The sequence below is a fragment of the Fusarium oxysporum genome, chromosome III, assembly GCF_013085055.1.
Source record: "Fusarium oxysporum Fo47 chromosome III, complete sequence".
Taxonomy (NCBI): domain Eukaryota; kingdom Fungi; phylum Ascomycota; class Sordariomycetes; order Hypocreales; family Nectriaceae; genus Fusarium; species Fusarium oxysporum.
The window spans coordinates 3,839,411-3,866,747 of NC_072842.1; the positions used below are offsets into that span (position 1 = coordinate 3,839,411).

Below are 27,337 nucleotides of genomic sequence, written 5' to 3' on the forward strand. Positions count from 1 at the left end.
TTGACGATTACAGGTATGACGCAGTGTACTTTGTTCCCTAGCGCCATTGTGCACCATGACATGTACCTACAGCAAAAATGACAGCACATGAAAGGAATTACATCATTCAAGGAGCAAACACCAAAGGTTTGGAGGCTACATACAGCGGGACGGAGGAAACTTGTATAAGGCTCAGAGTATTGGATTCTACAGTGGTAACGTGTGGAAATATGGATATATGTATATATCCATCATAAGTGGTTCCAGGATATCTAACATACATACTGTTATGCTATAGGGTCGAGGCACAATAAATTGTGGCAGATGCAAGCAAGCAAAGTACAATGTCGTGATATTTGTATGGATGGGCTGCTACCAGCTTGCAGAATTCGTGATAGAAGAAAGAATATGTATAGTAATCATCTGGACTCTTAATAACACCAAGATACTCACCGTCCTTGTGTCGTTTCGTTAGGCAGATGTCTCGACGGTTGTCCAGGGCCAGGCGTATTTATCTGTCTCGTTTGTTTCCCTTGCGGATTGTGACTGTGATCGCGATCTCGTGCACATATTATACGCAGAGCATGTGCTTCACATCTCACATCTTTCCTGGACAACTGAACCTCTGCCAAGAACTTGGATCGAGGTTGAACCAGTCTCTGTCCACGGCTATTCACGTTGCAATGGACGATCATGGGCTGTTAAGGGCAACGATGATCTCCTCCATAACTGAGAACACATCCGAGTTCTCGCTGTGAGCACCTTTGGCCGGGGAGGGCATAGCAGTTTCAAGCCTCAAAACACAGATCGAGAGCATCGTAAAAGAAGCGATTCGCAGCCAGTCAAATCTCGTTTCTCATCATAACAGGAATTTCGGCTAATTTACCGTACCCTTCCAATGAGAGCCGAGTGAGACAAGCCAATAGAACAAGTGGATATCGTCCCCGCTCTGGCTGCGAGCAGGATTACCTAACTGAACTGAACCACCGACCATCCATTTCTCGTTGACCTCGCAACGACAAAACAAGGACAACAACAGCTCCAGGAACGACAAATTGTTACCCTCAGCGCCGCGCCAAAATTGCACCCGAGTAGCTCCTTGCGCGGCTTCTTTGAAACGAGTTTCTTTCTATTCAGCTTCTGCTGGTCTTTTTTCTTTTCTCGTGACTCTTTTGAGGTCCCTTTTTCACCCTCGAGTTTCATTGTTATTGACGTCGGCGCATCCGAACACCCCAGCCCAGCCAATGTTTGTTGTTTAGCCCGCCCACAAATTCCTCTCTTCCGTCAACCAAATCAACACAAAGTCCCGGTCGGTTCAGCCCAGTCCAGCCCAGTCTCGTCTCGTACCTCAATTAAGTATGGAGCATAACAGTAAGTTTACTTTCTCCCTTGTTTTTCTTCCCCGACAACCCCATGCCCAAACAACCTCATCTCCTCCTGCTTGATGCTCCTAATACCGACGCGCCACTCACTCGGAAAGTCCAAACACAACACAACATAACAAGCTTTAACTTCGCTGCTAAAGCATAACCTCCCCTCATCTTATTCATGCAAAACCATAAAGCCTCCGTCTGTTGACAAATTTAATTCAGTGGATATAACAGACCAGAATCAAGCTCAAGGTCCAACCACCCGCGCCGCCATTAGATCGACACGACGACCGTTATCCCGTGCTTCAACAGCTTCACTCAACAGCTTAGAGCAGCCTGCCTTTGCCGACGCTTCAGACATGTACAGCGGGCAATGGATACCGGCCCAGCATGGACAGGTTCATCCAAATGGTCAAGTGCACCCAAATGCACACGTCCACGGTCATGCCCAGGTTAAGGACATGAACACGCCTCAAATGTCAGCAGAGGATATTATGATGGCTCAGCAGCTCCAAGCGAGCCAGGAGTACTCGATGGATGCTTCGATGAGTGCACCAATGGGTCACCAGATGCAATACCAACAACCAAAACACCCCATGCAACGGCACCCGTTACCCGCTGAACAGTATAACAGCCATGCCAGTTTCACCGAGGGAGATAGCCAAATGATGGAGAGGGACGATAATGATGAGAATTCCTTTGCTGGAATGATTGGAGCCCCAAAGCCCGCGTCCAATAGATCGAGTGCAAACAACGAGATTGAAATGAGAGCTCTATTCAAAGCCAACGAGCATCGCAGCCTTCCTGACGTGGCCAGCGAGCTTCATGGAAATGAGCGAGGTCCAAACTCAGAGCGAACCCGACAGGTGTTTGCAATGCTCTGGTATGTCGTGAAATGTTTTCCATATTTGCAACAGGCATGCTAATCGTCCTATAGGATCCATGGGGTTTGTGAAAGGGGTAAGGGTTCCGTTCCTCGAGGACGAGTATACGCCAACTACGCGTCGAGATGCGCTACCGAAAGAATCACCGTACTTAATCCCGCTAGCTTCGGGAAGCTTGTTAGGGTGTTGTTTCCCGGTCTAAAGACACGGCGACTCGGTGTTCGCGGAGAGTCCAAATATCATTATGTGAACTTCACACTCAAGGAGGACCAGGCCGAGGTTAGGGAGCCTTCAGTGCAGCCAACCCGCGCTCTCCCAGAACCCCCGGCCTTCACTCAAAGCTTCAAGTTAGCTTTATCCCTGACCGTAATTTGTATGTGCTTGCTAACAGAAATAGCACTCTTCCTTCACAAACGACTATCAGTTTGAGCCAAGGGGCCCTTCCGTCCCCTCAAATTGGCAGCACTGAGGCCAACCCGGCCCCAGTATTGCAAAAGTCCGGCTTCCAGTCACGTAGCATATACAACCAGCCACAGATTGCCAACATTGCCCACCTCAGCTCCAGCACAACAAAGACCCAGCTCGAACTCAGCTTTCGTCCCGAGTCTGAGGGGCCTGTTGACCCTGAGGAACCTCTTATTCTTCCTAACCTCGAGCCTTACCTCCCTCAAGGCACCGACCCCGACGCTGCCAAGTCTCTATTCGCATTGTATCGCGCTCACTGCACATCACTAGTCGATTGTATCCGTTTCTGTAAAGAGAAGACTTTCTTCCATCTTTATGGTGCTTTCCAAGGGACTCTCACCATGCCTGTGTTAAAACTATTTGGGAACCCGGCCTTGGCTCCTTGGATTGAGGAGTGTGATTTCATCCTCTACCAGCGTATGATGAGCATCGTATCTGGTTTGAAACTCCAGGTTGTTCCTAAGTATGTGTTGGATATTTTTAGGTCCATTTCGGACAGACTGGTGATGCACATTCGCGAGTCGTTCCAAGGCCAGCCACAGCATGTAATCCGTGCTAAGGAGGGACCCGCGGCACTTTTTGTTGGACTTATCGACCGCGCGTTGAGAGTCAACTTGACAGCTCACGCTGCTGCTAACTTTCTGTCGTCCCGTGAGCAGCGCAATCAGATGTATATCGACTGGATCACAACAATTCGGCCTCGAAAAATTGCCGAATGTGTTCCTACTCGGGGTATGGACGATGTTGTGAATCTTCTGCTTAACGAGATTCGAGATCTCGTTGATCCTGCAGACGTGCCTTGGGAGGTGGAATGCCTTACTATATATGGAGATGTTTTGTCGCGCAAAGGTCGGCCATCTGATAGTGATGTCGACGGTGGCGCAGAAGCTTCCGGCGAAAAGGGCGAGTCATATCAGCTTGATCGTTGGGTAACATTCCTCAACAGTCTACCGACCAGGTTTCCTTACGCCTCAGCGAGCGACATCATGCTATGCGTCGAGAGAATTGGTACTGCTGTGATGCGAGACCTCACCATGAACCAGGGTAAGAGCTTCAGTTCATGGTGGGTGACCAAAACATGGATAGATGAACTGGTCTGCTTTATGGTGGAGGAGGGAGGGTTCATGAAGCAAAAAAGGAGCCAGACAACGTGGTCGACAACGCCCACGCCACCCCAAGCAACAAAAGATACGAGCCGGCAACCCTCCCGATACAGCAGCGGCAGTGACGAATTCAACCTGAACAACTCATCACAAAACCAAGGGGAACGTGCCCCTTTTCCCCCGGCCAACAAACCTAACCAGAATTCGATGGGTATGAGTGGAGGCGATGTCCACGACGATAGCGGAATCGGTATCAGGACGCCCGAGGAAGACTTCCCCATGGACAAGTTTGGCTTCACCGGCACAGACAACCAGGAGCATGCCCTGTTGGAAGGGGCAGAATTCACTGTTGATGAGCTTTGAAGGGTTTCAAGTAAGGCCGAAAGGCCCATGTGTGTGTCTACCTACCTGACACGGGGATTGGCGTTCCGGGATTGGGATATCGATTATACCCTTGGGTGATTTATATTAATACAGTTGTCAGTGTTTCCCAGAGGAGGGTCTCCTAATTGCCAGACATGATGGGACGATGGAACGACGACATGATGATGGCCTGGAGGCAGAAACGGGAAGTGAAGGGCGCTGAGTTTAGCCAACTGAGCGAAGCAGGCCTAGAAGATAGAGGATTGGGGTTGTTTCTGTGTACACATTAGCTGAAAGGTTTGGTTCTGGAGTTTTTTAGTATAAATGGTGTCGGGTTTGGCAAAGGCGCACCATGAGAACCATTGGGAGGGGTTGATTTTACCACATCGTCAAATATACTGTTCGTAGGCTTTTGGCTCATTCCGTATTATCCCCTTGTTCCTTCGTAGGTGAGGTAACGGCAATAGAGGAATGAGCAAATGTGTGTTAGCAGTACCTAAATACCGTGCCATTCTCTCTCAGGCGAAAGGTTCTTGACTACTCTATGCGAGAGTTGCAAAGTCTGCGTTTAAGCTCTGATTGGCCAGCAGCGGAATTGTTTTACGTTTTCTCGATTTCATTCGTCAGATTGAATAGATCAACCCCTTGGATAAAATCTATTGTGCTTTTGTTTTAATGGCAAGTCACTCGGAGCTCTATGTATAATGAGTGTTGATGACCATGTAAGTGAGTTGTTAGTCGTCTCTGGTGGGGTAGCCTGAGTGGAGCTTAAGCATTAGCGCAGTGGGGGTCATGAATCTTTAGTGAGCTTAACCTAAACGTGTCTAATGAAGGACAAAGCCGAAGACGGAACCTGTAGCAAGGTCGAGTCATACCATACAGCGAATGTTATAGAGGGAGCACCCTTGTATGAGCTGTTATTTCGGAGGCAACTTCGGTCTTGTTCTCAAACACTGACTCTAGAGTCCATAGTATGATGCTACAGCATGAGCCATATATAAATAATATTTCTCGTCTTAATTTATAGTTCTTGGTTCTTGAAACTTCATATATACATACCTGTCACCATTCTTCTGAAGTGTTTGCTACGGAGGCGTTGTTCTTGGCCGCACTTAATCATCTTGAAACTCAAGCTCCGTTCCCGGACAACTGATTTCATATCCAGTCTTTAATATTGGATATTCGCATTCAGAGCCTCAAACCGTCCGTCACTGTATCAACACCAAATATACTCTCATCTTTGTTTAGGGGATTGCAATTTGGTACTGGTTTCAGTATTCGATAATACGCCAATTGCACACAATCGCTGTCGATCTCTCATCCATCTGCACTTCACGCCTCTTTACACTTCAATTCGATTCAATCTATCGACTGCACCAGCGCATTCTACAAATCATATCATATTATACCACGATTCTCGTATCCCTTCACCTTGAGAGTACTGTTTCAGGAATTCCGGAGGTGATTCGGCGCTTGTCCGTGGGTACAGTGCCTCAATAAAAGATCGGTCGGTACCTTATTAGTGCCTCAATCGAGCTCAATTTTTTTTTCCCTCGTTACTCAGCCGGAAAAAAAAGGAACTCCACCACCATTAACTTTCTCTGAATCAGCCTTACCTTGGGGGAACAAAGTAGAAAACCGGGGTCCACGTTTTGGAGACTTGAATCTTTGACATCTGATTTTGAACATCGAAGAAAAGCAAACATGGGAGGTCTCTCGCATAGCAATTCGCCGTCTCTCGGCTGGGTCGTTCAAAAATTCGGCGGCACAAGCGTTGGCAAGTTTCCGGACAAGGTTTGTTGTTCCCCGTTGAGCTTCGGAGAGGCATTATTCTGTGGTTTTTATACACATTGCTAACCAGAATGTTCAGATTGCTACAGATATTGTCAGGTATGATATTTCCCCGAAAAGTTTGGATATGGAAAAGAAAGAAAGAAAGAAAGAAAGAGAGAAAGAGAGAAATGGCTTAAAAATGTCTTGTATGACTGTAACTGACCCCGCCAATAGAGCCAGCTTGTCTCAAAACAGAGTCATCGTCGTTTGCTCTGCCAGAAGCACGGGCAAGAAAGCTGAAGGAACCACCAGTCGGTACGTCTATGCTCTGGTATTTTTATATACAGAGACTCTCTGTAACGTCAATTGGCATGATCTGAGTACTAATGGCGCAATAGACTACTCGCCGTCTATGGCAAGCTCAGAGGTGTCGGCGCCGCCATGTGCGTCGATGAGGAGCAACAGAATGAACTGGTTGAGCAAGCTCGTGGATTGATGCTTGATATCTGCAACGATCACGTCTTTGCTGCTGAGGCTTACATCCAAGATGCTTCTCTACGTGGAAAACTCATTCAGACAATCAAGGATGAGTGTCAAGAGCTGGTTGAGTATATCGTCGCTGCAAAGCGATTTAACCTTGAGATCAACTCAAGAGCAAAGGATCGTGTTATCAGCTTCGGTGAGAAACTGAGCTGTCGTTTTATGGCGGCTCTTTTGCAGGATAAGGTGAGTAACACGCTGTTTACTTATATATATGAGTTTCACACTAACATTAACCAGGGCGTCGAGTCTGAATATGTCGATCTTTGCGATTCATTCCACTATGATGCTAACGAGAGACTCGACGGCAAGTTCTACCGCACTGCCTCAGAGGCTTTTACCCGCAAGATCGCCGCCTGTGAGAGCCGCGTCCCTGTCGTTACTGGTTTCTTTGGCAACGTTCCTGGCAGTCTCATCGACGGTGACATCGGTCGTGGCTACACTGATCTTTGTGCAGCCCTCTGCGCCGTGGGCGTCAAGGCTGAGGAACTTCAGGTCTGGAAGGAGGTTGATGGTATCTTTTCAGCCGATCCCTCCAAGGTGCCCACCGCACGCCTGCTCTCGTCCATCACGCCCTCCGAAGCAGCTGAGTTGACATTTTATGGCTCAGAGGTTATCCACCACCTCACTATGGACCAAGTCATCCGTGCTGAACCGCCTATCCCCATTCGTATCAAGAATGTCAAGAACCCTCGCGGCAATGGCACTATTGTCGTTCCAGACCGCATCCTCTCGGCCAGCCATCAACTTACACGGGACTCTCCCAAGCCTCAGGCAGAACACAAGAAGCCGAAGCGACCCACAGCCGTCACCATCAAGGACCACATCAGCGTTATCAATGTGCATTCGAATAAGAGATCGATTTCGCACGGGTTCTTCGCTCGCGTCTTTTCTATCCTGGACACTTACTCCATCTCAGTCGATCTTATCTCTACTTCTGAGGTTCACGTCTCTATGGCTATTCACTCGAGCAGTCAGCAGGTCGAGGCTTTTGGCAAAGCCACCAAGGAGCTTGCTGAGTGTGGTGATGTGAGCGTGCTCAACGACATGGCTATTCTGAGCTTGGTTGGTGCTGAGATGAAGAACATGGTCGGTATTGCAGGTCGCATGTTTTCTACTCTGGGAGAACACAATGTCAACCTCGAGATGATCTCACAAGGTATGTATGATCCTCATCTTGAATAAGGAGTCTACTAACGAAGTCGAACAGGTGCCAGTGAGATCAACATCTCTTGCGTGATAAGTGCACGAGATGCTACTCGGGCTATGAATGTGTTGCACACACATCTCTTCACATTCCTTGAGTGAACGACATATAGGAGCATGATATAGATGGCATTCGCATGCGATGGGAGTTGGTAGGGGTATCCTTACGGACTTGAGTTTTTGTATAGTCAATTCGTTCTGCAATGTGTTTGACTATGTCGTTCAAAGGTGTTTTTGGAGTTTCGCTGGTAAAGAAAATTTGGGTTAGAGTTGGCATGATGGATGTATAGCATTGAAAGGGCGGTAGACTTATATCAACTATTGTTTCAGAAGGGAACTTCAACGATAACTCTCATGAATAGACTGTTAGGGGCGAAATTAAAAAGAGGCTTTCACTAAGCTTACGTACACAGTATGAACAAACTGGCAGTAATCATTTGGGCTGAAGACATCCCATGAAATAGCCATAACTTTAAGAAATGTCCATAACTCTGGAGGTACAGGGTAAGCTCAGATCCCACCTCCAACTTCATCGCTGATGCGGGGCACATGTGGGTGGACTGCAACTTCCCCCCTGTCAGAGCTAACCACGGTCCGACCAGCAGCTTCCATTCTCAAGATGTAACATGACCCAGCCCAACAATTCTTCTTCTTCTTACAACCAACTCATTGTGAGCTATAAACATCACGAAAATCATCGAGAAACGAAAAATACGACCGAGTTAGTAGCCCCGAAGCTCGAGTAATCTTCCAATGCCGGTGTCGCTATATATGAAGAGTCCCGCTGCCACATGCTAGACCAGATCATCTAAATGAACGGATTGAAAGACGGCCCATGGCATCGTAGAGGATACAATCGTTGAACAGCGACTACGAGGAGATAATCTACCTCGAGGGTATCTCCAAGCACGAAATAATACAGAAACGACCGAAATCGCGATAGATATACCTCTCCAATCATGTATAGGTCCAAAACGGGTGCTGCCAATCGTGGCAGCATCCTTAGCACCCTGAAGGCGACCGAGATGCTCGACACGAAAGCCAGTCTTCCAGCGGGTATGCAAGATACCATGTTCGCAATACCGAGCGCCTGCGACTAACATGACATTCAGAGATACTGGTGACGATTCTCGATTATTTGCCAGTCGCCGATCAACTGCGCTTTGCCCGCGCATCACACCGCATGCGAGATATGGTATACGATGACACTAGATGGGTCTCAAGATTAAAGAGCATGGATTGTTGGGATGAAGTCGAGGCTCGTCGTCGATTCGAGGAGGCAGTGCGACGAAGACGAGAAAGTGCAAATGCAGCTGCAAAACAAGCCAAAGGGCTTGCAAGCCCCACGCAATCTACAGGAACAACACTATTCGATGCCTCATTAGAGGAGGCCAAGAATCGCGCCGTTGCAGATATTCGGGATGGTTTCGAGACGATGGCGGTGGGGGCTTCAACAAACCCCGCCGAAGACCCGGCAGCATATCTGGATGTCTTCAAAAACGCACGGAGCATTCGGGGTGGCGCGAGGCACGAGTACGGAAAGATATACGGCGCTTTGGCTCCATTCTACTTTGATTTGGTGAAGGCAAGGTCTCATGCGGACCCTATCGTCTTCCAAGCGTTTCGCGACCCGGAGAAACAAGCGCAAATGCTCGCAAACCTTAAGAGATTCGCCCATAGCGATTGGTCAACTGGATGCCAGGAGCGAGAGGAGAAGCTCTCATCAATGATGGGGTTATTCGAGAGTGCTGTTCTACGGGAGTTTGAGCAAGGATACGAATTCTGGGATGTTGACGGACGAATGCATCGCTACGCACATGTCCTGCACACACTTGATGGCGCCACTGGAGGGATAGATCTATTTGTGCATAAGCACCCCATATTCAACGATGATGAGTTATTGGTGGTGAACGCGATGGACTGTCTCAACCAAGCGACACAGGACGAAAGCATCATACTCGAACCTTCACGGCTGTTCTTCGAAAAGCTGCTGACCAAAGTCAATGAGCAGGCCTCAGTGATGCAACGCATCTTCCCTAATCCTGAACATGTATTCTGGATATTTGTGGAAAAGGTCAGGGAGGATATTATCATGGAGTATTCAACACCACTGTTCGACGAGGCGCATGAACGTAGTATGGAAGCTTATTTGAAAGCCGTGTCTGGCGTTTTTGAGCAGACGATGCTTTTTTTTCAGTCTCTTACACCCCCTGAAGGGTCTAAGCGAGATGTTAAAGAGATGGCAAAGGAGCTTTCACTGCGCGTCTTCGAGCCGCATCTCGACTTATACCTCCAAGCTGAGCTAGACTTCTTCACAAATCATGCTGACACAGAAGTGGCAAGCTGGGAGAAGAAGCTTTCTGAGCAAGACTCGTCCCTGGAGTCGTTCTATATGTCAAACATCAATCGCTCAGCCGACAAGAAGGACTTTTTGAGCTCTTTCAAGAAGGTCGTTATGATGCCTGTTACTGTGCTACCGAGCTTTCCGATGGGATCTCCTTTCGCAACTAGCAAACCCGCATCATCGAGGCCTACATCAACAGTACCAAAGGAGCTGAATGGCTCTGGGACACTGACACCTCAGCCCTCACGACCTGAGACGCCCAGTCTGGCACTTGATGGCCAGAGGACGCCATTACCTGCCCAGGCACCAACGGATGAGCTGGCAGCCAAGGCTGCAATCATGGCGTCGAAGCTTGAAGGCATCAAGTCGCTTTTCAGCATTGAGGTGGCGCTTAACCTGGTGCACGCTGCCAAAACCAGCCTGGGACGTGCTTCAGTTTTCATTAGTCTTGGTGGACAAGCTGGCGGAGAAGCTCGAGAGCAGTGTGCGACCATATTCGTGGTGTTACTGCGTATCTTGGGGCAGAAGCATGTCAAGACGGGCTTTGATATGGCTGTCGACCATCTTTCGCACTATAACCCGCGAGAGGTTAACGATCATAACAAAGCGGGCGTGGCACCGCTTGTCACTTTTATCGAGCTTGTCAACGTCGGTGACCTTATCTCACAGATGATTGACGTTTTCTATGAGCAGCAACTTGCCACCCCGAAAATTGCTGACCGCAACGATTTCTTGGACCCAGCAGGCCTGGCCAAGAAGAAGTTTGAGCAAATGCTCGACGAGAGTGTTGCGGCCGGCCTGAACAAGGGTATCGACGTCCTGATGGACGAGGTTGAGTATCTTCAGGGCACAACTCAACCACCCACAGACTACAACCCAATTGATCCCTCGGCGGCTACATCGTCCTCTGCTTTTGGCTCTGGATTTGGCGGCAGCTCTAGCACCGTCGAGAAGCCTGCAGTGCCTGCTGCAGAGCCTGATATTGGCCCCACAGCCACAGCAAAGCGTATTGTAGAGCTCGTCTCATCACACACAAAAATGCTTGTCGGTACAACAGATAAGTCGATGCTTGATGTATTCAACGGCGAGGTTGGTCTTCGTCTTTTCACAGCGATCTGCAAGCACCTCAAGCGACAACGTATCAGTACCGAGGGCGCGATTACTCTCATTGCTGATATGAACATCTATTATGAGTACATTCGGACGTTGCGCAACCCTGATCTGCTCGCATACTTTGCTGCTCTCCGTGAGCTAAGCCAGATCTTCCTGATTGACCCTCGACATGCGCGTGAGATGGCCACAGTCATCGCAGATGGCGATCGTTTTGGCGGCATTTTCCGTGCTGAAGAAGTCTACGAGTATGCGCAGAGAAGGGCGGACTGGTATCAAGTCAGAAAAAGTGTCGAGAGAGCAATGTATGGGCTTGAGTGTGTGCTTATGTGAGTAAATAGAATAGAACTTGGTTGATTGGATATACTTACGAAATCGAATTGTCAATATCACGAAGATACGCTGAGAGCGAGCGTTTGGCTAGGAGACATATATGGATGGTTTCAAATTTATGATGATCAAGAGATCTGAGTATCTAATAAAATGTCCCATTTTGAGCAAGCCAGGTCCTTTGCGACTTGTCGCGTATTCCTCTCCTTATTCTGTATATGTCCAAACGCCCAAGAATGCTCACCCGAATTACATATCATATGTTCATTAGAATTCTTTTCTGCGCCTCGTCTCTCCATGTCTATTTCATGCCGCCAAAATCAAGCTTGCGTGCAACTTTGGAGCCCCTGTCATCATCAATCACGCCTGGCCTTCGCTTTAGATCAGCGCCCATCTTGTCATCAGCCCCTGCGCCACCCTTTCGAGGCAGATCTTGCTTGCGAGTAGGCTTAGGCTCAGAATGCCACCATGGATGCTCAAGCATACCACGAGCAGTGATGCGCTTCTTGGGGTCGAGAATAAGTGTCTTCATTAGCAGGTCCACACCGTCAGAACCAACAGTACCGAAGCGCATCTCATACCAGTCCTTACCACGAACCGGGTGTTGCCCAGGAACAGCATAGCCTGGAAGTTTCGTGACACCAGGCCAGTTATCATCGGTGGGCGTGCCGACAAGTTCACAGACAAGTCGAACTTGGTCAAGGTCTGTGTTACCGGGAAGATAGGGCGCGCGCATAATGAGCTCAGCGAACACAGTGCCAACAGACCAGACATCAACAGCACCGCTGTAATGCTTCGCGTCGAAAAGCAACTCAGGAGGTCGATACCAGCGGGTGATAACGCGCGAGGACATGAGTTGATGAGGATCAGCGAAGCTTCGCGCAAGACCAAAATCAGCAAGCTTGACTTCGCCGTCCTCAGCGATCAACAAGTTGTTTGGCTTGATATCACGATGGAGAACAAAGTTTTCGTGGCAGAACCAGACGGCACGGGTGAGCATGCCCATCCATGTCTTGATATCAGCGGCACCGTAGCGCACGGATTCGGTATCGCGAATAAGCATTTCTAGATCGCCACGGGGAAGGTACTCGAGGACGAGGTTGAGGTTCTGATCTTTTGAGGAGAATACGGAAAGGAGAGAGATGATGTTTGGGTGGGAGAGCTCCTGGAGGTGCTTCAATTCGCGGACGGCGTCGGGGGCCATGCCCTCATCGTATTCCTTCTGGACCTTGATCTTCTTGATGGCGACGAGAGTGGTGGGCTTCGAGCGCAAGTGACCTAGGAAGACAACGGCGTATGTACCCTCACCGAGCTTCTTGCCTAGACATTATTAGAGCAACGCTTGAGATGTTCAACGCTGTAACATACCCTTGACGTATTTGCGCTTCTCCTCATCGTTCATCTGCTCTGCAAGATCGAGAGTCGTAGGAATACTCGTCGGCGCAGGCGCTGAAGTGACAGGAGGCATAGGCGTTCCATTGGAGGAAGATGTTTGCGAAGTGACGTTCTTTAGAGGCGAAGAGATTGCGCGCCCGAGGCTTTGCGGTTGCGTCGCTTCAACGGTGTGTGTTACGACTGGTGAGAGCGCCATGTTGATGGTGATGGTGAACAAAGAGTATTGTGGATAGTGATTGAGGAGCTGGAACGGCCAGCTGTATGGCGTTGGGAGGCCTCGTTGTGTGCTCGAGGGTTTTAGAAGCTAGATGCTTACCAATGAGTGACTGAATGTTGATATGACCAGTTGGTCTGACTCGAGCGTAGAAGTCTAGTGAAGTTGAATTAAGCTGAGCAGTCCGTGGAGAGGTTAGGAAGCTTATCGTTATCGCTAATTCGAGATCGGAGCATCGGAGTTTATCATGCCGATAAGCTCCACGCCCGTGCTTCTAATTCCGGAGATCTGAGCTGAGGTACGTACTCCATCTTTCGACTTGGACCATCCAAGAACATCATCACTTTCTCCTTATTATCAACTTGCGTGTTCTTGACACGAAAGACACGCGAATTAACAGACTTTTAACCGCGTAGATTGACTTTGAGTGATGCACACAGCAACCGGCGGTATTATTCTTACCTTGTGGCTTCCTTGAAAGCATAATAGTCGTATTGAGTGCCTTCTGCTGTAGCAAAGATGCTCGTCGCCTGTGGAAACGAGGAAACCACGGTGCCTTCAAGTGAAAAGGGCGCGACGGTGCTACAGTAACGGAGTTGTATCTCGGCGGTTTTGGCCTCCCTTTGACTGTCCGCGAATACGGTTATACGGACGCCTCGTGAGGGGCATCTTTCGAGGACCAGATCTCTAAAGCATCCTTTCAAAATGCCCGACAGTGATGAGTACGAGGCTTTGGGACTCGTAGGATGGTGGTAATATCGAGCTGATGGTATGGGACATCTTGCCTGCAATTGCTTGTATGTATCATAGAGTTAACTGTTCACCGGTTGCCAATATGGCCATCCATCTGATGGCTGAAGAGTTCACCATCGTGGCTTGGAATCATAAGTCGATGATTCTTCGAACTTACCAGAGTCTCTGGTATGAGACGGCAAACACGAGCTATGGTGGTTATTTAAGACTGCTCTGATTCTTGACCTGTTCCGCCTTTCTCGGTGTCGTTCCTCACTTTCGTTACATCCCCTGAGCACTACTTCCACTCTTTGTAATCTGTTGCAGACTCCAACATGAGGCTGTCACTACCTTTCATTGCGCTCTGCGCAGTCCCGGCCGTTGTTGGTATTGCTCTCCCAGACGGCCCCTTCGAGATCAAGGAGCATGAGCACAAGGAGCATGATCACCATGATCACCATGATCACCATGATCCTGACCTGGTCAAGCACCATCACAAGGACCACGATCATAAGCACAAGCATCTTCATCCCCATGAGCATATCCACATCACCAAGCACAAGCATCCCATCAAGCCTTGCGCTGTCCTCACTGAGGAGAAGACTTGCAAGCTCTTCCACTATGCCACCAAGGACGTCGAGGAGCTCATTCATGCTGTCCAGACCTATGACTGTGGCAGCGATGCGGAGTGTTGGCATGTTAGTTGCTCTCTTGAACCCATAACTCTGACATGATTAACACGAAATGAAAGAAAATTGTTCACAGGATCTACAGCCTTGAGCATGGGCTGGATGCCTTTGACAAGTACGTGGACAGCACCACTCTTAAGAAGTGCTTCAGCTGTGGAAACGACTCTCCTGTAGTTGGCTGCTTCCTTCACGTAAGTTCCACCGAAAGCCTTTTCAGGGGTTACTGTGCTGACACTGCTCTAGTATGCCGATGCTCTGATCCGCCTCCTGAAGCTCCTGCGGCACCAGACCAAGACTCTTGATGGGGAGGTTGAACGACCTGTCCTCACTGCCATCAACAGTCTTCGTGTTTCCAACTATGTGAGTTGCCCTTGAGATGAGAGGAACCAAGACATACTGACACTGAATTTGAATAGGCCTTGGTCTATGAGATCAGTCGCCGCGTTGAGTGCAAGAAGAGCCTCAAGATCATCATGTCCAAGCAGGGTGCCAACGATGGCTCCACCAAGGGCAGTGTCCAGGCCGCCTTTGAGAAGTTCCCCCACACTCCTCTGATCACAGGCGAGAACTTCAAGGACGGAGTCTCGTTAGACAAGACCGACGGCAAGGAGGATTCCGAGGGCGATGGAGAGCACAAGCACAAAAAGGTGCACAAGCACTACCACAACCATCACCACGGGCACAAGCATGGGCACAAGCACGGCCACGGACATGGCCACCACCACGGACATAAGCACGGCCACAAGCACGAGAATGAGCATCACTACGAGCACAAGCATGAGGACCGGCACGAGGATAAAGATCCTGAGCACGAGCATGAGTATGATCATCAACACAAGGGTCCCCACGATCATCACGATGAGGTTCGTGTCAACGACCGGGATCCTATCTCTTCTGACAAGGACCATTACTAACATTGAGCCTAGTAACTACGAGACGCATAACAAGCTCGAACGCCGCGGAAAACACTGTTGTGGTTATGAGGCATGGTGATATGACAGATGTGGACGACCGTATCGATGCTGATGCTGCAGGTGTTGAACAGAAGAAAAGAACATGTGCGGGGGAATGAAGAGTTGATTTGGTTAATAATAAAACTGAATTTTGTGTATCGAAGTAGTTTTGGCTGTTGAGTGAGTTGAGTGAATGTTACTCGTTGAGGGTGATTGGATGCTCGAGTAAGGTCCAAGGTTACAATGTAAGAGCCCTGCTTCAGCTCATGATTCATGCAAGGATTAGCTTAGACACAGTGAGGCCCCCCCTTAAATCTTTAGTGTCTCCACTGAACGACGTCGTTGGCTGAGGCTTGTTTTGGGCAGTGACAGACTAGCGTTTGTAAGCGAAGATTGTGATGTAATCAATGTAAACAAATGGGATGATGTCATTCGATTATAAACTCCATTCATTCTATGATCCTCTCTGTCCCTCTCTCTAACAGCTGAAGAATACCTAATTACCCCATTCGCATTAGTTAGTGATTCTTTTCCCCCTTCTACGCCACTGCAAGCACGTTTTGACTGCCGCGTAGCCCCCCCCCCCCCCTGTAAACGCCGCGTCAATGCCAAGTCATTAAAGAGTTACCACAGCCATTCTTGGCTCTTTTCCGCTGTAACAAGGCTGATGAGTGATGAGCACCGCCTTTTAAAAAAAAAAAAAAAAAAAGGGATGGTATGTCCGATGCCGTAAAATATCCCGGACTTTAGGAGCCGCGGACACGTCCGAGGGCCCGAAAGATCTTCGGCCGTGGAGTATTTAATGGTGATCTTAAAGCACTAAAGTTCCCGGCCGAGAAGGAGAAGAAAAAGCTTGGAATTATTAAGATCGAAACCCTGAAGTTGCAATACGTAACGCAGACCCATAATATAATTCCAAGCCCAAGCATACGGGAATATAACACCCTGCCCCCTGTTTCTTTTTCCTCTCTTTTCGTGACTGTTCCATCTATTTCATCTACTCTGTCCCTGCCAAGCAAGTTTTAGGTCAGGTGCTGCTGTCACTGCCTTTTGCCCGTATCACCAGTTTTGCAAAACACCAAGTTCACAATAACATCATCACATCACATTATAGAGTCACCACATAAAATCACACAATGGCTATGAAAGGCATCTTTTCATACTGGGTACGTTTACTTGAACTATTTGAGAAGATACCTGGATACTAACACGATCAGTGGTTTCCAGTCATCTCAGGGCTTGTCTGGCTCGGAATGCTTCTCGGTCTTCTCCTCGAATGGCAAGTCAATCAACATGGACGTCGATATCCCACTCAATCGATTCACTCCGACATCGCCTACATCTCCAATGTCGGCGCCGACCGTCTTCAGCCTCTCTTCATTGTCGGCTGTGTCTTGACCTCCATCTTTCTCGATGCTGCATTCTTGTCTGAGCGATGGCTGCGACATCGGGGCCGTCTTGTGCCCAACACGACACTCATGGAGAAGATCCTCAGCGGCCTCTCCATCGCCTTTGCGACTGTCGGAACCGTGGGACTTATCTGTCTTTCTATCTTCAAGACCGGCAAGTATAGCAGACTGCACAACACGTTTTTGGCGCTCTTTATTGGAGGCTATTTGATCTCGGCTGTCTTTATCTGCTGGGAGTATCAACGCCTTGGAATCAGTGAGTCTTTCCTTTTCAGCGGCCATGCAAACCCCACTAACAAACCTTTAGACTACCGCGAGCATCGTATTCTTCGCATGTCATTCTGGGTGAAGCTCACCTTCATCCTCGTCGAGCTCTTCCTCATCATCGCCTTTGGCGTGTGCAGCCGCGTTAAGAAGCGAAACGCCGCCGCGATCCTCGAATGGGTCATATCCTTCATCTTCACATTCTACGCCGTCTCCTTCGTCATCGACCTCTATCCTGCCGTTCGCACAAAGAGCCCTGACGCAAGGTACCAAAAGTCTTACTACATGCCTTCTGCCCTCTCTGATTCGACGAGTCCCAGTAACGGGTCGCGAAGTAACTTTGACGCAGCCGTAAACGGTCGTACCGATGTCGAGATGGCTCAGAACGGTAACCGTGTGCCTCCTAGAGACTTCTAGACAGGTCGCATATATCATATGCTTGACCCATCACAGTACAACAAACTAGACTCAACGTTTGTAATACTTTACACACGAAACTTTATGTTCTATGGAATAATGTCGGAATGATTCCCCTTTTCTTTCTTTGCATGGCGTTGGGACCGAGCGAGAATTGGCTCGTTTACAGGATTGTATTGCGTGGCTTATATCATGCGCTCGTACATGAACTATCTGGATAGATGAACTTGAAGAGGAATTCGCCTCATGTATAATGATTATAAATAAATTAAACAATGTTGACATAATAATTCACAATTTCATGTCACTCGTCGTCTTTCGTACTTTATGAGGTACATTACTGTATATTGCCAACCACTATCCTGCTTTGTCTCATCATCGTAGCTGACCATGTTATAGTCGTAATGTTCATCCGAAAGTTCCGTACATATACAGCGTCATAGCTCAAAAAAAGACATTGAGTTCACACCAGTAGTGAGACAACCCTTTCAACTTCCCCAACTGCTATAATCCTGCTGTTAAAAACCAATGACGCTTTACAGATACACAGCATTCTCTTGCGCCAGGCGTGATCCAAACCAATCCCATCATTATGCCTCCTTTCCAAACTCCTGTCCTGCGACAATACTGGTTTAGTTATCCATCATCTCTTTGAATCTCGAGTCCCGTGAAGGGCTTTGGCTCTTTCTTTCAGCAGGGTCTTTGATTGCTGGGGGGGGAGTAATAGCTGGAACCGCCTCGTCTTCACTTAGACTGCTCACGGGGCTGATGCCGCGCGAATCATGCAGTACATCCCGGTCGTGGTCGCTTGACTCAGCGTTTGCGCTGCGACCGGCAAGGGCGACATCTCGCATGCTCGTAGCCCGGTTGTCCAGACTTGTTGAACTTTCATTTGCATCAGTATCCCGGAGAGCGGCTCCGCCGATGAAACTGCTTCTCTTGTCACCTTGGTTTTCGCGGTCTTTCTCTCCAAGAGATTTGCCTCGTGAAAACCGGTTCTTGATCCATCCCTTGACCTTGGAAGTTGGTGATGCAGCATCGCTGAGCTTTCTGCGGCCCCTTTCCGTTGTGCCAGCTTCTGTATCGATAGCTGCTGGGGCACTAGGCTCACTCGATTCATTTGGTGCAACAATGGGAGGTGAGACAGCCTCTTCGCTTCTTGTGCTCGCACCATCATCAATAGCTTCTTCGCCAGAGACAGCTGTGTTACCCCTGGACCGTTGCTTCTCTTCCTTGGCCTGGCGTCGCTCTTCAGCTCGTGCCGCCTTCTCCTCCGCCTTCTTAGCCTTGTACTCCTGCTTCTCTTGGTCTATAAAATGAATTAGTCAGGGTCATTGCAAATGAATATTTACTGTGGACGTACCCTTGAGCTTCTTTGTGATTTCTTTAGTTTCGCGGTCGCGCGCCTTTTGCTTCTCCTGCTCAGCCTTTCTTGCTTCCTCTTCCATCTTGAGTGTAGCGAGTCGCTCGCGCTCAACTTCAGCCTTCTCGTTAATGTCATCCAAAAGGGGCTGCATTCTTTTGGCTGCGATGGCGTCTATATCGTGAGGATCCATGAATCTGCCACCTCCGATGTCGATTTTGCCCTTGTTTGCATTTCGGGTTTCGTGGCTAGCACTCGCCAACTGATGAGCCTTAAGCTCCCACTCACTCATCAGAGTTGGGTTGACCTGGCCAGTTTCATGATAAACCTTCTCATCCATACCTTGCAATCGAGCCTTGACGTTGCGTTGTGCCGCAGCAAGAAGCGCGTTGCGATCATCCTGTCGCTTCTTCTGATCAACCTCTGAAAGCTTGTTGGAGAAGAGTGACATCTGCTGTCGTATTCTTTCGGATTGTTGTCTATCGTCAAGGTCACCGTCGCTAGAAGAGCGACGACGCAGCTTGGATGTCAGTGTAAACCGCCGTCTAGGCGACGATTCGTTTCCATAGTAAGATTGGTAGTCTCTATTCTTCTGGTGTTCTTGTTCAAGCTTCGCCAGTCGTTCTTGTGCTTGTTTGTATGCAGCGTCTTGGAGATTAATGTATGGTTTTGGCTGTAGTGCATCAGAGCCTTGCCCGTGGGTTTCCTTGGCTTCGTCGATAATCTTTTGTTGATGTGAATACATCTTTCGGGCCATCGCAACCGCTGAAGCATGAAGTTGCTCATTATTTTGTCGTTCATCTACCTCCGGTTTGACTGGCGGATTAGACGTGAACATGTTGCGAGTCATGGTAGTGACTGGCACCGCACCGGCGTTTTCTGTTGCCGGCTTGGCCCTCAGGCTTGCTTTGTGAGCAAGTGCAGCTCCGCTGAGCGCATCGGGTCGAGTGTTAGTCTTAGGGGATGATGGAGCATGAGAGTCTGGTGCTGATGGCGTTGATTTAGCTCGTCGTCTAGTAGTTGACATAGCACCTTTGGCTGCGGCCAGAGACTTTTGTCCCTGCAGCGAAGTATCAGATGCTCTTGGGTCGGGCTGTCGCATTGAGTTGGCTCGATTCGTGTTGAATGCCTGAGTAGCAGCAGAATTTCCCCATCCCTCGTGTGACTTGCGCTGGCTTGGGGATTGGTTTAAGGCAGCATTAGCAGAACCAACGGCTAGAAGTGCGGCTTTGTGGCCAGCAGAGTTGGATGTTGGTTCCCATGCTGGAGCCATCTTGTAATCCTTAGCTAAAGCGGCAGCAGCGGATGCGGATGAGGTTTTGTCAGGTTTCCAAAGTTCGATGGTTTTTTGATTAGACCATCCAAGTGAAGCAGCGGCACTTGCAGCAGCACCGTCAGGACGAAGACCAGCAGATGGATAGCTAGGAAGATCTCGAGGATCTGCGTATTTGAGACGACCAGAGTTATTGGCCACTATGTATATGTCAGAAAAGACCCGGGCCATGCGTGGGCGGATGACGAATATCGCTAGGATGCCGGTACATACCTGTGGCCGCTGCCGGCTGTGACTGGATCATGGTTGGTTGCTGGGATGTGCTGGTGGGCATCGGTATAAGGACGTCAGAAGGGTGCTGGCTCAGCCCTTCGTATTGGAGCCTCGGACGGGTGAGACTTCAATGGAATACGATGCGAGGGAATAGATTGGTCGCGATGGGCCCGGCGTGATGACAAGATCTCGACAGGGCCAAGGGCCTTGTTACAATATGTTTTTATGGATTCCCAAGGCGCTTGGCGGTTGTAATGCTATATGCAGTTGATATTAATCGACAGTTTCTATGTCGAACATGGGTATGCCGGGTGCTCGTCTTGAGCCGGAATTGCTTCAATGGTGGAGACGAATGGGCTGTCTCTTTGCAGGGAATATAAAACAGACGATATAAATGCTGAGTGACGATACTGTATGGAGATAGGATTCGCGTAGGTATTAGTCGTGTATTTGGTGTTGTCTCTCAATCGTGAGGAAACAGAAGGGAAAGCATAGAGTGAAATATGGGTAAAAAGCAAGATTTATTCACTGAGACGATGATGATGATGATGATGATGATGCTATCAAAGGAGACCCTCGTCTTCGTGGCGCCCTCATTCAAATGGCGTCGTTCTTTCGTTGGCCCCGAGACAAGTCGGACGGTGCGGTGCTTGCCTTCCTTACCTCTTTCCTTCACATGGGATGCATACGTCAGGGTCGTTGCTGTAGCTCTTTCCCTTCCCGGACCTGTGATGCGCTACCCCAGATAGTGCTAGTTGTGACGTCACTTAGTCCTTGGCGATGATCTCAGGTGCAGACGCTAGTGGCTAGTGTTAGTCGGAAGGAGCACAGTATCCAGGTTGTCTCATGATATTCAGCTTTGATTGTTAGTTCTTCGGTATGGGAACTCCGTCCCCTTGGGAGCTGAATACAGTGGAGATTCTCCAAATACAACTCTCTCCAGACATTCCCTGTCTTGTCACCGTTATCAATAGCGAATGGCTCATCTTCAGCTATCTCAGCTTCTTCCTGTCTCTCCACTACGTAGCGACTGTAACACTGCCACACCACATCACACCGCTATCAATTCGCACTGTATCTCTATCAGCTTAGCAATTTTTTAGCTTCCCGTCATACATTGAAGATATCTCCCAATTGGCATTAGATGGTTCTTTTGCTCAACCTATCAAGCCAAGATCAAGCTGAGAACGACTAGACACGAAGCCACAAGGTTGAGTCTCGACCAGGCAACAGACAGATCTCTACCTCAAGTTACTGGAAGAGAAACAAAGTCTGTACCTGAAACGTCGGACGGAATCTGTATCTTCACCTGAGAATCAACGGTGCATCTTGTCTTTTCTTAGCTCCGGAATGATCACTCGGCGTTTTCGGTATTGAAATTGAGATCGACGCTGCTCGTCGCCTTTTTGGTGTGTTTTAGCCCTCTCCTAGCGTCCGCTTTGAACCCTCCGATCTCTTGAGGCGCATTTGGCTTGATTGATCGATTTCTCGTAATGCTACAAACCCTGGTTTCAAGTCTGTTGCACACCAACTTGATGTTGCTCCGGGTCTCTTCCTGTCCGCTCACTAGTTCATCGTCAATGCGCTGCAACTACCGTACACAGCCAGCTGCCATCCTATCGGTGGCTTGAGGACCCTGGATTAGACTTGCTAACTTTATTCCCACGCATCAGGTTTCTTGGCAAACCATTATGACTTCCTCTGTTGGCCTTGAGAACGTTCTCAACTTTCGCGATGTTGGCAAAACGGTCAATGACTTTTTAGGCACAAGGTATCACGGCTTTTTGCGTGCGAGGAGATATTGTTAACTAATTCTCATTAGGCGAATTCGTGAGGGTTTGTTCTACCGCTCTGCCAGACCAGGTATGAACGTCACACATAGATGCACCTGACAATTGCTGAGACAACTCTAGATGATGCCACTCTTTCAGACAGACAGCTCATCAGAGATGAACTGGGTATCAAGACGGTCATAGACCTGAGGACCAAGTGAGACTGAAAGGTTCCTCAAAAGAACGACATACTGACAGGCACCAAGAACCGAGCACCTGAACCAAGCACAACGACGGAAGGAACAGTCCAATATTCCTGCTCTCGTTAAGTCCAATGAAGCTCTTGCTGAACCACTCCAAATATCTGGACTGGACTATCGACAAGTCAAGATCACAGGACGCCCCTTCGAACTGTTCCTCCTAAGTCAGCTCTCATGGTGGGACTTCTTGTGAGTAGTGAACACCTCCATGTCGAAACTAGTCACTGACTTCTCCTTAGCCGTGTGGTGTTCCTGTTTGTTTGTGGCTACCGTACTGAAGCGATCAATATCCTCGGGCAGCAGGTCATGATTCCTCGCGGACTTGTAGGCTTAGGTCTTGATACGATCGATCAATCCACTCGGGAGATTCGTGAGGCTCTGTCACTTTATGCCAACCAGGCTGCTCTTCCTTCTATCGTTCACTGCACTCAGGGCAAAGACCGCACAGGTAATAAGACCCCATATTTCGACTCGTGTTGGAGCTGACTCCTGAATAGGTCTCATTTGCGCGCTGGTGCTTATGATCCTCGATGTTCCTGTCTCGGCCATTGAGTATGACTATGCTCTCAGTGACGAGGCCCTTATTCCCGAACGTGAACAACGTCTAGTTGAGATTCGGGAAATCGGATTGACAGACGAGTGGCTTCACACTGCGGATGATATGATTGTTGGTGTCCAAAAACACCTCGATGACAAATATGGTGGACTAAATGCCTACCTGGACGGCATAGGTTTTGGTGCCGATAAGAGAGCCAAGATACGTGATCTTTTACTCTACTAGAGTACCAGTATTTAGTGTAGGAGCCTCATCCCATCACACATAGAAGGGAAGAATCATGTGTTCATCTTGAGATGTTATAGTCTATTTCTTTCTAAAGCGACCTTGTAGCCAGCATCTATACATCTTGAGTTTTGAGGCTCTGTTAACGAGCAATCGTCGATCAACACCAAGCTTCTCCACCTCGAACAGGGGTATCTTTGTCTTGATCTCCTCTATGTCTGAGTTTTGAGCAGCGTCTGTACCATTCTCGGCCTCAGCTGTCGAGTCGGCAGTGGCAGGTTCTAGGGTAGCCCTAACATCCTCGTCGGCCACCTTGCCAGTCCAGATATCGGCGAGCTGATCCCTGTCAAAGAAATAAACACGTGTGCCGTCGCCTCGGATGTAAAAGTTTTCGTCCAGGTATCGACCCTTGCGGAACCGGACCTGGGCCAGATCTCCTCTTCCATAGTCTCGGAAGCAGACCAGGCCTCCCGGCTTGAGTACTCGGTGGACGTTGTGAACAGCCTTGGCCCATTGATCAGGCGACAAGGCAGAGAAGATGAAAATCAACACGGCGACATCTACGGAGCCTTCCTCGAGTCCAGGCGGCAAGTCATCACTGGTGACGTCCCATACGTCAGCCTGGATAAACTCAGGGTTGTACGCTTCATTCTTGCGAATGACCTCTACGGCTGTCTTTGAGTAGTCGCAGGCATGGATCTTCAGTTGCGGGTTCTTATTCTCGGCCAAGACAGGGAAGGCCGTATTACCGGCTCCAGCACCAATCTCCAAGATGACCTTGGGACCGGCATCTTCCTTGGTTACCTCGGCCAGAACAGGGAATTCCTGTTGGAGCCATTTGCGATTCTTGAAAAAGTTGGCGGCATTGTTCTTGTAGAACAAATTCCACCATCTAGCAGGGTCCTGACTGAATTTTCCTGAGTTGTCATGTTAGCAACTCTACAATGTTTATGATTGCGAGAAGAAATGTGAGGATATGATGTAAATCAGATGGGAGCGAAAGAATAAGAAGGTATAGTTTGTCTTCAGTAGATTCAGATGAACTATGCATTGGTTGTGTATCATCAGGACACCAGGAGAAAAAAGCACGCTGTGTGAAATTTTGGGTGGTTGACTTACTCTTTTCAAAGTCCGAGACAGGATGTTGACGCTGCTTCGCGTACTGCTCCTCAGCATACTCCTTGTACGCATCGTCAGTCTCAACGTGGTCCCAGGCATTGAACTCGAAGACATCATCTCCTTCATTCAAATACCGGCTACCAAACTGGAAGGGATCACTCCGCTTCAAGTTGTTGGTAGGGTCATGCGATCGATGAGGCGGCACCTCAGCAGCCTCAGTCTCGAGTACGGCAGCTTCGGTGACGGCCTCGGTGACCGGATCCTTGACGTCCAACGCGGCCATGTCCTGGACAGGAATCGACTCGAGTGTCGGGCTCGCGACGGCCTCGCCACTTGGCGCTGAAGACGCCATCTTGGACTCGTAATGTCCTTGAAGCATGCACTCGCAGGCGCAAGCAGTGTGCTTTTTACGGCACAAGTAGTTGACACTGCGGAAGTGAGGAAGAAGGATGCTCGAGGTTCTAGAAAAATTTCTGTGGAGAGATGGATTTTGTCTTGGAATATTTGAGTGTGGGGCGGAGTTTATCCAATTAGAAGACTTAGCGATTTTTATCGGACTATTAGATAACCCGCAGTCCAGGAGCTTCTGACAAGCAGCCAATCATATGCGAATTGTGGTCGATGGTGCACGTAGCATCAATCCTCCTGTGTTCAATTGACCTAAACCATTGTGAGGTAGACGATATACGCCATCCTTCCTTCCCGCCGAATCTGTCACTATAAGACCTTTTATTCTGCCGAACATTCAATACTTACACCGAAGCGACCGTCACAAACTCATTGTAGCAATATGGTCCCCTCTCTCACCAGGCCACAAGGCCAGTTATCACCTGCTGAAGCTCTCCACCTTGCGCAACAAGCTCCCATCATCTTGAAGCGCAACCCCAAGGCCTTCTCGGCTTCTCCTCTTGTATCACTCTTTTCGGCAGCCGAAACACCTGAGCTATGGACGATCTACGAAAACCTCATCATCACATGTCTTCGAACAGGCGACGACGATTCAGCGCATCTGTGCTTGGAAAGGTTGTTATTGCGTTTCGGCGATGAGAACGAACGTGTTATGGCACTCAAGGGATTGATCAAGGAGGCGGAGGCGACAAACAACAGCGAGCTTCAGGAAGTGCTGAAGGAATACGAGGATCTTCTGCAGCAGGATGGAACAAACATTGTGAGCATGACGACGTCTTGTGGCCATCAACACGCCGTACTGACAAACATTAGTATATCGCGAAGCGACGAGTAGCTCTTTTGCGATCCATGGGAAAGACAACGGAGGCAATCGCGGCTCTAGTATGGTTGCTCGAGTTCAACCCTACAGATGCCGAGGCCTGGTCTGAGCTATCGGACCTCTACCTTTCTCAAGGCCTGTACTCCCAAGCTATCTACGCTATGGAAGAGGTTCTTGTGCTAGCACCAAATGCGTGGAACGTACGTTACTTTTCGGTTCTTAGGAACGACCCTATCTGACACTACTGAATAGTTGCACGCAAGGCTAGGCGAGGTGACGTTGATGGCAGCCAACGAAACAAGTGATGGATCTCCTCAGAAGTACCTGGCGAGCTCGGTAAAGCGATTTTGCCGAAGCATTGAGCTTTGCGAAGACTATCTCCGGGGCTATTATGGCCTGAAGAAGGTCACTGATAAGATTCTGGCTGAATATGCCAAGCTCAAGAAGCAATCAGAGAGTGATGAGTTCTCTCTGCCAGACCAGCAGACTCTTACAAAATTGAACCAGGCAGCCACAGCGAAGCTAGCGGAGATCGTTCGTCGATATGGGGCTCGGGAACCCCTGTGGCAAGGATACAATGCAGACGAGATTGCTGCGGCTCGCGAGCTTCTTGACAAGTCATCGGCAGAGGTCGTCCGGTGAGCGACGCATACAGCACATAAGAGTCTCGCCCAATGACAAGGCAGACTTGCTGCATTGCGATGTTGTGACTCAGAACAGCGAGTACAGGCGTGGTCGAGACACGTACCATATTTTTGACAGGAAGTTCTTCCTGTGGAGTCCGGTGCGTGAATGTGCCTGACTAGTTCACTTGCAACGGCCGACGGGTCTTGGGCCAGAAAATGTGGAATGGGAGAGGCAGAGCATAAGACAGACAAAAGCGGTCCTCTGAGGCTTTGACAGATAACTTAGAAGTGGAGGCAACAATGCCCAACTCGGCATTGCTGGGCATCTGCACGTGGCGCCATACAGGGACAGGTCGGTGGGGTATACCTGACTCTGAGGTGGGTGATAATCAAGTTTGACAGGGGCGATGTGTTGAATTTACAGAATTGGAGCTACCCAATACCAACTGCTGGCTTAGGCAGAAATTTACAACAAGCAACAGAGGGATCAGTTTCGGTTCCCTTCTGTAATACCACAGGAAGCATCTTTGAGTACCACCAAGATTGGTCTAAGGGTTAGAATACACGATGTTTTGGGTCTCACAGTGATCAGGACACCATGGGCATTGAAACTCGAAACTAAGAGAGATTGACTTTCTCCACGTTGAATGCGGAACATCATGTTTATTCCCCATGGATTGCCAATGATGGCCCTGATTATGGATCACTTGTAAGCGAACCGCCATGGCACCAGCGGGACGATGGTTGATCACAAACTCAACTTACACCCAGGGTCTGGGTCTCGTGGTGACATGTTCTCAACCCATTCTTTGTAATATGGGATTTGTATTGAGTTAAACCGCTGATACCTCCTTGATGGGCTTATTCAGCGACATTCTTCACCCAGCTGTTTCCATCGCTGGGTTCATAGTGACAGGGGATGGACTGCTGAAAGGTGTCAGATGGAAGCCAATTCGTGGTGAAAATGGGTTGTAATTTCTTCGCCACTGTCCACTTGGCTACGCCTGGATGGCTGAGGCTCTGCGGGAAGGTGGAAATGCTAATGTTTGGTGTCTGCTATTCCTGGCTAGGTGGTATCAAGTTGAGATGAGTATGTGTGAAT

General features: G+C 49.0%; 10 protein-coding genes across 10 annotated transcripts; 7 read left to right on the plus strand and 3 right to left on the minus strand.

Annotated features, from left to right (window-relative positions):
• Positions 1 to 1,389: 1,389 nt before the first annotated feature.
• Positions 1,390 to 4,601, plus strand: FOBCDRAFT_219052 (RFX DNA-binding domain-containing protein). The gene is made up of 3 exons (XM_031177315.3): positions 1,390 to 2,232; positions 2,287 to 2,580; positions 2,631 to 4,601. The coding sequence occupies exons 1-3, from the start codon at positions 1,709 to 1,711 to the stop codon at positions 4,162 to 4,164; spliced, it is 2,352 nt and encodes a 783-aa protein (XP_031048448.3). The 5' UTR covers positions 1,390 to 1,708; the 3' UTR covers positions 4,165 to 4,601.
• Positions 4,602 to 5,868: 1,267 nt separating this feature from the next.
• Positions 5,869 to 7,785, plus strand: FOBCDRAFT_238139 (Aspartate/glutamate/uridylate kinase; the record flags this gene model as incomplete). The annotated part of the gene is made up of 6 exons (XM_059610183.1): positions 5,869 to 5,958; positions 6,026 to 6,054; positions 6,172 to 6,252; positions 6,336 to 6,663; positions 6,718 to 7,636; positions 7,688 to 7,785. The coding sequence occupies 6 exons, from the start codon at positions 5,869 to 5,871 to the stop codon at positions 7,783 to 7,785; spliced, it is 1,545 nt and encodes a 514-aa protein (XP_059464498.1).
• Positions 7,786 to 8,642: 857 nt separating this feature from the next.
• FOBCDRAFT_290636 (exocyst complex component Sec10-like protein) lies at positions 8,643 to 11,493 on the plus strand (the record flags this gene model as incomplete). Its single annotated transcript, XM_031177326.3, has 2 exons — positions 8,643 to 8,739; positions 8,796 to 11,493. 2 exons carry the CDS (start codon positions 8,643 to 8,645, stop codon positions 11,468 to 11,470), a joined length of 2,772 nt encoding a protein of 923 aa, XP_031048459.1. The 3' UTR covers positions 11,471 to 11,493.
• A 275-nt stretch (positions 11,494 to 11,768) lies between these two features.
• Positions 11,769 to 13,058, minus strand: FOBCDRAFT_199062 (kinase-like domain-containing protein; the record flags this gene model as incomplete). Its single annotated transcript, XM_031177327.2, has 2 exons — positions 11,769 to 12,787; positions 12,836 to 13,058. 2 exons carry the CDS (start codon positions 13,056 to 13,058, stop codon positions 11,769 to 11,771), a joined length of 1,242 nt encoding a protein of 413 aa, XP_031048460.2.
• Positions 13,059 to 14,143: 1,085 nt separating this feature from the next.
• FOBCDRAFT_271469 (uncharacterized protein) lies at positions 14,144 to 15,411 on the plus strand (the record flags this gene model as incomplete). Its single annotated transcript, XM_054703905.1, has 4 exons — positions 14,144 to 14,506; positions 14,560 to 14,688; positions 14,741 to 14,857; positions 14,914 to 15,411. The coding sequence occupies 4 exons, from the start codon at positions 14,144 to 14,146 to the stop codon at positions 15,409 to 15,411; spliced, it is 1,107 nt and encodes a 368-aa protein (XP_054559880.1).
• Positions 15,412 to 16,103: 692 nt separating this feature from the next.
• On the plus strand, positions 16,104 to 17,847 carry FOBCDRAFT_219065 (Frag1/DRAM/Sfk1 family-domain-containing protein). Its single transcript, XM_031177330.3, has 3 exons — positions 16,104 to 16,616; positions 16,668 to 17,115; positions 17,167 to 17,847. Exons 1-3 carry the CDS (start codon positions 16,587 to 16,589, stop codon positions 17,538 to 17,540), a joined length of 852 nt encoding a protein of 283 aa, XP_031048463.2. The 5' UTR covers positions 16,104 to 16,586; the 3' UTR covers positions 17,541 to 17,847.
• A 23-nt stretch (positions 17,848 to 17,870) lies between these two features.
• FOBCDRAFT_290638 (uncharacterized protein) lies at positions 17,871 to 20,510 on the minus strand (the record flags this gene model as incomplete). The annotated part of the gene is made up of 3 exons (XM_031177332.3): positions 17,871 to 18,849; positions 18,904 to 20,376; positions 20,450 to 20,510. 3 exons carry the CDS (start codon positions 20,508 to 20,510, stop codon positions 18,173 to 18,175), a joined length of 2,211 nt encoding a protein of 736 aa, XP_031048465.3. The 3' UTR covers positions 17,871 to 18,172.
• A 1,630-nt stretch (positions 20,511 to 22,140) lies between these two features.
• FOBCDRAFT_271472 (protein-tyrosine phosphatase-like protein) lies at positions 22,141 to 23,262 on the plus strand (the record flags this gene model as incomplete). The annotated part of the gene is made up of 6 exons (XM_031177333.2): positions 22,141 to 22,220; positions 22,272 to 22,312; positions 22,363 to 22,438; positions 22,488 to 22,670; positions 22,721 to 22,929; positions 22,979 to 23,262. 6 exons carry the CDS (start codon positions 22,141 to 22,143, stop codon positions 23,260 to 23,262), a joined length of 873 nt encoding a protein of 290 aa, XP_031048466.1.
• Positions 23,263 to 23,343: 81 nt separating this feature from the next.
• Positions 23,344 to 24,733, minus strand: FOBCDRAFT_199067 (tRNA(Thr) (cytosine(32)-N(3))-methyltransferase; the record flags this gene model as incomplete). Its single annotated transcript, XM_031177337.3, has 2 exons — positions 23,344 to 24,179; positions 24,382 to 24,733. The coding sequence occupies 2 exons, from the start codon at positions 24,731 to 24,733 to the stop codon at positions 23,344 to 23,346; spliced, it is 1,188 nt and encodes a 395-aa protein (XP_031048470.3).
• A 438-nt stretch (positions 24,734 to 25,171) lies between these two features.
• FOBCDRAFT_199068 (uncharacterized protein) lies at positions 25,172 to 26,251 on the plus strand (the record flags this gene model as incomplete). Its single annotated transcript, XM_031177338.2, has 3 exons — positions 25,172 to 25,549; positions 25,603 to 25,809; positions 25,862 to 26,251. 3 exons carry the CDS (start codon positions 25,172 to 25,174, stop codon positions 26,249 to 26,251), a joined length of 975 nt encoding a protein of 324 aa, XP_031048471.2.
• Positions 26,252 to 27,337: the final 1,086 nt, after the last annotated feature.